General features: G+C 31.1%; 1 protein-coding gene across 1 annotated transcript; it reads right to left on the bottom strand.

The window, feature by feature from the left end:
• Window positions 1-575: 575 nt before the first annotated feature.
• LOC105786986 (MLP-like protein 28) lies at window positions 576-8,482 on the bottom strand. Its single transcript, XM_052620727.1, has 4 exons — window positions 8,293-8,482; window positions 8,020-8,155; window positions 970-1,035; window positions 576-630 (listed from the first exon to the last, which is right to left on the bottom strand). Exons 1-4 carry the CDS (start codon window positions 8,480-8,482, stop codon window positions 576-578), a joined length of 447 nt encoding a protein of 148 aa, XP_052476687.1.
• Window positions 8,483-10,839: the final 2,357 nt, after the last annotated feature.

The raw sequence follows: 10,839 nt of genomic DNA on the forward strand, positions 1-10,839 counted from the left end.
AAGTCAAAATCATTTACCCCTAAAATTGTAGTGGGATGGATTAAAGTTATCTTGGCAAATCTTGTCTCCCTGATGTTGTAGTAGAGTAGATTAATGCCACGAACCTTATCTCCCTAAAGTTGTAGTGGAGTAGGTTGAAGTTACAAGTCTTATCTCCCTGAAGTTGCAGTGGAGCAGACTGAAAATAAGCGAATCTTATTTCCCTGAAGTTGCAGTGGAACAGATTAAAGTTATAAGTCAAAAATCCTATACCCTTGAAATTGCAGTGGGACGGATTAAAGTTATCTTGGTAAATCTTATCTCCCTAAAGTTGTAGTAGAGAAGATTAAAACCACAAATCTTATTTCCTTGAAGTTGCAGTGGAACAGATTAGAGCTATAAGTTACTAATCCAATACCTCTGAAGTTGCAGTAGGTCGGATTAAATCTACCATAGCAAGTCTTATCTCTCTGACGTTGTAGTGGAGCAGACTAAAACCACAAATCTCATTTCCCTGAAATTGCAGCGGAGTAGATTGAAACTACAAGTCTTATTTCTCCTTGAAGTTGTAGGGGATCAGATTGAAGCAACACTTCCTATACCCCTGAAGATGCAGTAGATTGGAATGAAGCTCCGAAAGAAATCAAGATCCTGCAAGATCAGGCAAAATTAGACATTTTAAAGTCTTTGCTCCATTCTCGTTACATGACAATGAGCAAAGAGGGGCAGTTTTGATAGGCCAATTTTGGCCTGGGCCAGATTACAAAACTAAACCAAAACCAAATAAATAAAAAAGAGTCCAAAATTAATAATCCATTTACAAACCAAATAACCTAAACTAAAACCCATTACATATCAAGCCCCAAAGCAAGCCCAATCAGATGACCCAAATAAAAACCCAATAACCCCAAACTAACCCTAGCCCACTATCTTAACATTTTAGCAAAAAATAAACCCTAAGCCTTTAGCCGCCGCTCCTCCCACGCGCACCGCACATCAGCAGGGCCTCTTCGCATGCCACCGCTACCACATGCCTCCTCCATGCGCGTCTGACACCTACAAAGAGAGATCAACACGCAAGGCAGTCGAAACAATAGCAAAACGACAAAAAAATAGAAGCAAACGGTTTTGTAATTCGGCTATAAAAAAGCCGCAACATCTCATTGTGATTTTTTACCCACACACTGATTCTAAATACAAAAAGAAAAAGTTTGAAACAGATTGAAAGAAATCAAGGTGCTTTATTTATTTATTTATTCATTCAAAATAAATAAATAATAATGAACAAATAAATAAAGGGTGAAATCTATTACCTTTAACGCCATGGTCGGAGGCTTCTCCGGTCTTGAGGGTGGCTGAGTCAGTGGGCTCGCCGCAAACCCCACCGACGGTGACTGAGAACCGAAAGGTCCCTTATTTTTATCATTATTTTCTTCTTTTTTGAATTTCGAGGGTCTTTGGGTCGTTTTAACCCCAAATTCAATTTCTACTCGGGAAGAGGAAAGCAAAATGGTGGGTTTTGGCATTTTCGGCCTCCACGATGGCCAACGACTGGAGGCTAGCCGAATTCTGGAGAGAGGAAGAGAGTGTTGAGAGTGTTTTTTCAATTTTTTTTTAAGAAAGGGGGCTGAAATGATTTTTTTGGGAATTTTTTAACTTAAGTAGGGCTTCAAAACGTGCCGTTTTGGCTTGGTTCCTCAGATGCCAAAACGACGTCGTTTCACCTTAGGATCCGCGTGTTGACCTGACCCGCCAAGGAGGATTCGCGTGTTTTTGATTAATGGACAATTTGCACATTTAGCCCTTTCACATTTTCTATCTTTTTAATACAGTTTATTTTTATTTTCAATTTTTAGTCTATGATTTTTCTTTTATTTTAATTCGGACCAGCACAAAGTGACACGTTTTGGAGGGCGGGGATATTTTCTATTTTCGTCCTTCTATTTCATTCGCGTAGTGCAATTCGGTCCCTTACCTCATTTTATCCCTGATTTCTCCCCTAAGATTTTGTTTCATTTTCAATTTAGTCCTTTTCTGTTGTTATTATTATATTATTAAACTAATTAATTTAATATTATTATTATTACATTATATTTCTTTTTCCTTTTTGTGTTTACTTACTTATTATTATTCTTATTTCTTTTAGATGTTTTTTATTATTATCTTATTATTTATTTATCTATATCCTTTCAAACTTTAGATTATTTATTATTTATATTAATATTATTATCATTATTATTACTTTTAAACTATTTTACATATTATTTATTTATTTATTTATTGGTTTACTATTAGGTTCTATTGTTTTTTTATTTAGCTTTTGCCTATTATTTTTCTTTTTATTTATATAGCTTATTTCTTTATTTTAATTTATTTTTGTCCTTATTATTGTCATTCACATTACACATTTTTTATTATTCTGTTACACATGTTAATACCGTGATTTATTTCTCACATTTTACTACAAAATCGTGCTACATTTTACCCGATACATTAAAAATGTTGTTTTAAATAAGTAATATTTCGTATTTTGGAATTCGAAAGGTCGTTCCCTAACTTACAGGGCTTCGATCTCCTCGATAAATCCGAATACAATAACCTTTTTTTAAATATGAGTTTTTTAATCTCGGGAATTAATAAAAGATCGTGTTCTAACCTAGGGAATATGATTTCTTTTCTAATACCGATATAATCAAATATTTTTTTAAATAATAAAACTTTTGTTGTTTATTCTCATTTCGGAGATTTAAGACATTGTGTCCTAACTTACGAGACATAATTCCTTTTCCCCATTAACGTGAAGTACGCCATTTAAAAAAAAAAGATTCAATTAAGCGATTTTAACAAAGGATCATATTTTAAATCTCTTCAAAATTTTCAATTTTCAACATTAAGACATTAATTAATCAAATAGGTACCAATTTTGGGCGTTACGAGGGTGCTAATCCTTCCTCGTACGTAACCGACTCCCGAACCCATTTTTTGAATTTTGTAGACCAAAATTGTTATTTTAATTAATTAAACCGTTACGAGGTGACCCGATCACACCTTATAAAAATGATCGGTGGCAACTCTTCTGCTCATTTTCATTTTCATTTTCAAAATCAAAGTCGATCCCTTTTACAAAAAAAAATGGTTTCGACAATGACTAAACATGAAATGACCAAAACTTGATATGACATGAACCTAAAATGATCCAACCAGAATTACTTGTGCACCACAATACCATTACATTTATACATTGACCTATTCAATTGTATGAAATGGTTGATTGATTAATTGTATAATTCATTTAATTCGACCAATGGTAATTGTATAATTTATTAAATTGGACCAATGATTGTACAATTAAAGTCATAATCATACAATAACATTTGTTGCTAGAGGATTGTATAATTGATCGTTTCTCTTAAATGGATAAAAAATAAAACTAAACATTGGTGGTCCAAAGTTCTTTTATATTTCACAATATGGTATTGAATTCCAAACATGTATACTTAATGTAATATTTACATGTACCGATTCAATTGGATCAATGATTGTACAAGTAATTATACAATTTATTCAGTTGGGTCAATGGTTGCATGATTAATGTCACAATTCATTTGATTATGCTAGTAATTAGAGGAATATGCAATTGATCAATAATTTTACAAATACTTATACACTACAATGTCATTACATTCATACATAGATTCATTCAATTAGATCAATGGTTGTACAATTAATGTCATAACTCCAACTACATTAGTAATCGATAAATGTATAATTGACATATACTCTTCAAATTACTTGTACACCACAATGTTAGTACATCAAGATATAAACTCGTTTCAATTGGATCAATTTCATAATCATTCAATTACATTAGTAGTTAGAGGAATGTACAGTTGATCAATGCTCTAAAACTGATAAAAAATTTAAAAATAAACATCTCCATACAAACTTATAAATTCTAATATTCTAGTAATAATGTATGTCAAATGTCAAAAATACCCCTATAAAGGAAAATTACCAATTTTCCCCTTCAAAAGTCTTGCCCGGTTAAGTCCAAAACTTTAGAAATGAACTATTAAACTAATTCATGACTCTAAAAATGCCCAACTTCCAATAAATTCAAATAATTGAAAAGTTCTCGCTCCAACATTGAGAACAAAATTCTTGGATTCATATCATACAATAAAAAAAATGAGGTGTTATAAGGTCACTTGATTGCAATAAAGGAAATCTTGAGATATGTAAAAGGTGCTATGGATCATGGTCTACTTTATACACACTCTCAAAATTCAAAATTGGTTAGTTATTCAAATAGTGATTATGGTGGGAGCATGGATGATCACAAAAACACGTTTGGATATTTAATTTAGGCTCCACAACATTTTCATGGTCATAAAAAAAACAACAAATGGTAGCTCTTTCAACATGTGAAGCAAAATACATAGTGGTTAGAACATGCACTTGTTCAGAATTTTGGTTAAGAATTTTGGTTAAAGAATATGTTAAGGCAAGTTTTGGGAGCAGTGACTTGAGCAGTGGCCATTGCACTTGGCACTACACATGTTTTATAACTTGACTTATTTGTTGGCATGTTAGACCAAAATATCTTGGTTATTTGCATGCATCTTTTTTAGAATTTTGCACAGAAGATCTTGTGTTTATTATTGGAAAAGAGATTGAATCAAACAAGATTATTTTTTAAGGATTTTTATGTAATTTGCTTACCTTATATATTGAGATATGCAGTCTAAGATGATATAGGCTGATTTTATGAAGATTTATCTCAATCCTTTGTATCATTGCATAAAAGGAAATTGATTTCATGAGATTTGGGCGAATCTTTATGGACTGAAATTTATTTAGTGAAGTTGGATTCGTGCTCTACATATGGAAGGCTTGTTCAACCTTAAGAGTAATTTTCTTATTGAGACAAGTATGTGAGCAATTGCTCACACAGTGTTAGTGGTAGTGGTCACTACGGTTAGCATTACAATAGACAACATAACTTGCCATATTGAAGTTGACAATTTTGAAACAAAATCTTTGGGATTTCGATGATGCTGATAATGTGGAAGTATGAAGGCTCGACTATGAAGGTTAATCCATTTGAAGGAACTTATCTTGAAGATTGGATTGGATTGGATCAAACAATTGGATCCCTTGGATTGTAGAGATTTGATCAGGATAGCATTAAAGATATCTCTCTGATAGTCCACTTTAAATTGGTTATTATTATATTGTATCCTACTATTTTAATTGTCGGTAAATTGGGTAATTGATTGTAATTGATCTAGTATGTTTCAAAACTCTTATATATTTGAGAGACTTTTATAGGTTTTGTACTGAGTATTGAGAACACTTATCTGTTCATTGTGGGAAGTATTTTTGTGAGTGCATTTGAAAGAGTAAACAAGTTTGTTGCTTGGTTTATTGCCAAAATTCTTAGTGGGATAATTTAGAGGTAAGTAATCTAGATTTTTAGATACAAAAGTGAGGTTGCTAAGCCAAGGTGTGGTGGGACTTGAATCACTTGTTGTATTAGGATTAAAGATAATAGATTTATTCATTAAGCTAGGCTCCGCAAACATAACGAACCCAAACTGCGTAAATAAATTTTTTTGTTCTTGTTTTTCTATTCTTATCATCATGTCACCTTTTGTTGCCATTGTAGCCATCACTTGCGTTAACACTCGTTCTCTTTGCAAGTTTCAAGGGCAGTTTCCAACAAAATATTTTGGACAAATTATCTCTTCTATAAAAAAATTCAATTACAATTTATATTAACAAATCACCAAATTCTCTTGCAAAGAATTTAGTCTCCTACAACTATAGCAAGCATATCAAGCAAGTGAAGAATAAAAACGTAAAATTAATTTATTGCCAGACAAAAGATCGATTGATAAACATTTTTGTCAATCATTGAAAACGGATGTATTCCATCAATTTAAAGAAAACTTGAAATGTAAAACTTGTTTTAAATGAGATTATTAGAGTCAAACCGACTTTAAGTTGACAAAGAATAGAAATAGGATTATGAGTTGGCTTGCAAGGTGGCAAAAGTATGATGAATTTAAGTTGAAGATTCATGGGCAGAAATAAGGTAGGAAGAAGCTAGTTTACAAAGTTTTTACAAAGGTCACGTGGCACGAATTTAATTGAAGCATTATCCATAAATGAATAATATTAATGGATAAACATGGCAGCAAATTGGATTTGCTGGAAGGGTCTTAGGCGGTGTGTCAAGCCTATAAATTTATAGGAGTGTGCATGGTGTAAATGTTGTGCGTGCATAAGCAAAGTGTGATAAATAAGTTTGGCTGGGGTTAGAGCAATTGGGCGAGAATTAGGATTTTTTTAAATATATAATATATTAATTATGAAAATGATATAGGAAACACATTAATTACGAAAATAAGAATTTGCGATAGTATTTTATTGGTGTCATTTGACATATTCACGACACCAAACTAAAATGTGATAAACTAAATTATTGAGGGATTTGATATGTAAATTTTCTATTTAGATTGACTTTTGAAAAATACTTTTAAGGGTACTGCATAGTGTGATGTGACAAACCTTAAATATGGTTAAATGTTTTGTAAACTCTCATTGTTTATTATTTTCTTTTTATTCCGTTCAACACAAAAAATAGAAATCTCTTATCAATTAGTCCAATTTTTTTACCTAAAAGTATTTTTGTAAAAGGTGATTCCAACCACAAATAAATTTTATTTATTTTAGAAAATAATTTTTCTATTTAAATTATGTCGACTTAGCGCTAACGGTACTCATAGTAGTTTATTTTGCTCACATTATATTTAGAAACTATAAATTTAACTAATAATTATAATTTATACATAATAATACTTTTCTAAAGCTTTTATAATTATCCTTATTATCAATTTAATTTACGTATGAAGTATAAAATTTTAATTATAAAACTTTAGAAAAATATTATTATGTATAATTTATAATTATTATAGTTGAATTTATAGTTTCAGATATAATGTGAGCAAAAGAAAATTATTATGAATATCGTTAATTGTTATGTCGACATAATTTGAAAAAAATTATTTTCAAAAATAAATAAAATCTATTTCGATTGAATCGATTTTTTTACAAAAATACTTTTTGAACTAATTGGTATAAGACTTCTCTATTTTTGGTGTTGAAAGAGAATAAAAAATAATAAATAAGGAAGGTTTATGAAGCAATTATCCCTATTTAAGGTTTGGTGTCGCCACACTTTCAGGCGGGACCTTAAAACTTTTTTTTCAACAATCAATCTAAATGAAAAATTTACTTATCAAGTCTTTGAATATTTTAATTTATCATATTTAAATTTGGTGTCGTGTGTTTAATATTACTTTTAAGAATTATTTTAAAATAAAAATACTTTTAAGATAAAATATTCCTAAACAAATTATTTTTGAAAGAAAAAATACTTCTCCCAAATAAAAAATTAACTAAAAAGTACTTTTTTGAGAAGCTGAAAATTCTTACTTCTCCTCAAAAACATTTTTTTCCTAAATTTTTTTTAAAAACATTACTAAATTAAGGGTGAGTTTAGATAGACGGTACGTTTACATGCGGTTAGTGTAAAAACAACGATTACGGTGAGATTAGATACTGTAGTGACACTATAACATCAGACAAAAAGTAAACTAAACGCATTGCACCACATCCAATCGCCAATCCATACTCACCTTAAGCCTAAAAGCAATAGTAGCAGCAACAACTACATAAGAAAAATATTTACATGTGTTTGTGTTGTTTGTTACGTAACAAGTAAATTTATTAATATTAAAATTATTTCGTGTCCATTACACTACTAGTGTAACATTTCAACTGCGAGACGTTTTTAACCTACAAAGGGAAATAAAAGGTAATAATCGGGTGTCTCCCAGCGTTTATTTATTCTTACACACACCAAACCAAACAGATGGGATTTTCAATCTCAACCATCTTTGATGCCTTGTATAGTTTGGTTAATTTCCTTGGATTATGTGAGAATCCATATCTTTGCATATTTGGATTACAAACCGTAACATTGTCTCTGGATTTGGAATACCCTCATGCAATTTCTCGTACTCCAATGTCCAGTGTAATATACAATCTTGGCTCTTTGGAGAAACTTGACTTTTGAATACGACGCTCTTGAAATCCTTCAAAAGGCCCCCTTCAATTACTCTGGAGGTGATTGACTTCAATCCATTCAACCACTCTCTTTGAAAGCTTTAGACTTCCCATCTGTAAATCATAGTTTATATATGAAACCAAAAGAAAGAAAAAACTTGCCCTCAAATTCAAACTTACCATGATCATAGTTCCTGGAGATGATAAAACCCTCTTTTGCCCCATTCACCTTCATGTAAAGAACATGCTCGCATCTGATCATAAGAAGCCTTGGAAATTTGGGGAGGCCTGTTGCAGAACATATCATGAACCTTCCGGCAGAAGCATTGAGCTCCATGTCGGTCTCAAGCTTACCAATTAAAGACGACATTTTCGCAATCTTTTCCTTGATATTTTGATGCAAATGAATCAATGGAAGTACGGAAATATAATTACAAATATATTTACTGTGGAACAAATAGGAATAAATAAAAAAAGGGGACACAATCGATCACTTGCTAGCTGCTGCACTCACTCTCCATAGCTGATATGAAGGTCTATTTATAGTGTCCATAGCTATTTAATAAGGCACGAGATTTTTTTGTGAGCAAAAGATTTTCCAAGATCTGTCCACATTTTCCAATATTCAAGCGGACATATTGAAGGACTGAAAATTCGAGCACACATATTTTCTGGAATTAATTCAATTGCCGGCTGGTGTTACAAAGAAAAAGTATAATTAACTTATTTTACCTTTCAATTTTATAAAAAATAATAAAGATATTTTAACTATCTATTCTAATTTTGTTTTTAACCTTTAAACTTATATTATCTGTTAAATCATTTTAAAATGGACTAATTTAAAATAAATTGAAAAGTTAATATTTGTTAACCTTGTTGATGTGGTGTGAATGTCATGTTAGCAATTAATTAATTTTTTAAAATTTAAAATATTTAAAAATATTAAAAAATATGAAAATATAAAAATATTTTTAATATTTACCACTTAATTAATCGCTAACGTAGCATACACGTGACAAAATTAACAAACCTTAACTTTTCCATCTATTTTAGGTGTTTTGACAAGCAACACAAATTTAATGACTAAAAAAATGAAAAACTAAATGGAGAACTAAAATGATATTTTTTGTAAAATTATATAGCCAAATTATGCCCAAAGCAAAAAAATCGCTCACCAGTTTGCTTATTCACTCAACCTTGTGCTTTCCATGAATTGACTGATATTAAAGCCTATTTATACTCTTTCACAAGTGATTAAAATTTCATAGCCTTTTATTAGGGCATGACATTTTTTATGGTAAACTACCCAAAGAAAAGAAGAAAGACATACAATATCACGAATGTCAAGAGTATGACCACTTACAAGTTGAGTTTACTAGAACATTGAAAAAGAAGAAAAAAAATACTTGTCTATGACATTTTGTAAAAATGACTCAACCAGTGAAAAGGATGAAGAAGATGATGCCCAAGCAATTATGTTGCTTTCACATCCAAAGAGGTAATTGAATTTGTATTTTACTTCGACAAATGTGGTGACAATGATAGTGGATCCACAAAATATTTGATGGATATTTATAAGATCATGCTTGACAAGTGGGATCAGGAATGTAAGATCAATGTGCAAATGATTAATGATAATTTTATGTTAACAAAACTTGAGATACTTGAAAAAAGCTTAAAGAAAATTACTAATTATTGACTAAAAAATGAACCAAACTCGGTGAAGCTATGAAGGAGTTAATTGCAACACTAAGTATATGTGAATTTATAAGCGTTGTGTTCATGTTTTAGGTGTGGTGGTATAATTGAATTCTCTAGGAGAGACCAAGCTAGGATTGTGCTAGGGAAATGGTGAGCTAGGATACTATACAAAAATTATCTTAAGAGTGTGGCATATATCTCTCTACGACATGAGAGTCTATTTTTAATAAATTGACGTGTTGTAATGTCTTAAATCACCTTTAAGTGTCTATTGTACTTTTGGATATTATTCTTTATATTTTATGTAATTAAACAAAATAGAAAGTAAAATGTGGAAGAATAATTATTCATAGCTTTGTTAAAGTTTATGTTAAGTGTTTGTATGTGGTAACATCCGATATCCGGATTTGGTTATTCGGGTCAGGTAGAGGGTGTTACATGTTGGTATTAGAGCTTTCGATTCAGTTGAACCTCTAGTAGTTAAATGTGAGTTAGTCCTGTATGCATAGTCTGCCAAAAATGGCTTAGTCTCTTAGGTATGTTGAAACTTTTGTCTCTGTGAAAGATACATTATTATATTGGTAAATTGTGATAAGAAAGACAATAGAGAAATAAAAGAATAATTTCATTAATAAGATCTGGAAAATATTACATAAATGACAGAAAGAGAAAGTACAAGTTAGAACAAAAAGAAAATTTTAATTTCCACCCTCGTCGTGTTGGTAAGTAGGTCCAATAAAGACCCCTTTAGTTTGAGGGCATTCGTCTAGAGCTTTCTCTAAGTCAATAAAACCTTTCTCTTTTTTTGTCCTCTACTTCAGGCATAGTGGGAATGAAGAAGCCAACTAATTGCTTTCTCTTCTTCTGAAAATTTTCCTAATCTTCTCCTTCGGGATGATAGATATTAAAGTTTAAGGAATCAGTAGAGATATCCTGAAGGAAGTCTATAACCTCCTTAACCCGACCTAGACGTTATGGCCTGATTGAGAACGCTACATTAGTCACTGAAATGGCCAAGCAGACCAT

The sequence above is a fragment of the Gossypium raimondii genome, chromosome 1 (genome assembly GCF_025698545.1).
Source record: "Gossypium raimondii isolate GPD5lz chromosome 1, ASM2569854v1, whole genome shotgun sequence".
In the NCBI taxonomy this organism is placed as follows: Eukaryota; Viridiplantae; Streptophyta; class Magnoliopsida; order Malvales; family Malvaceae; genus Gossypium; species Gossypium raimondii.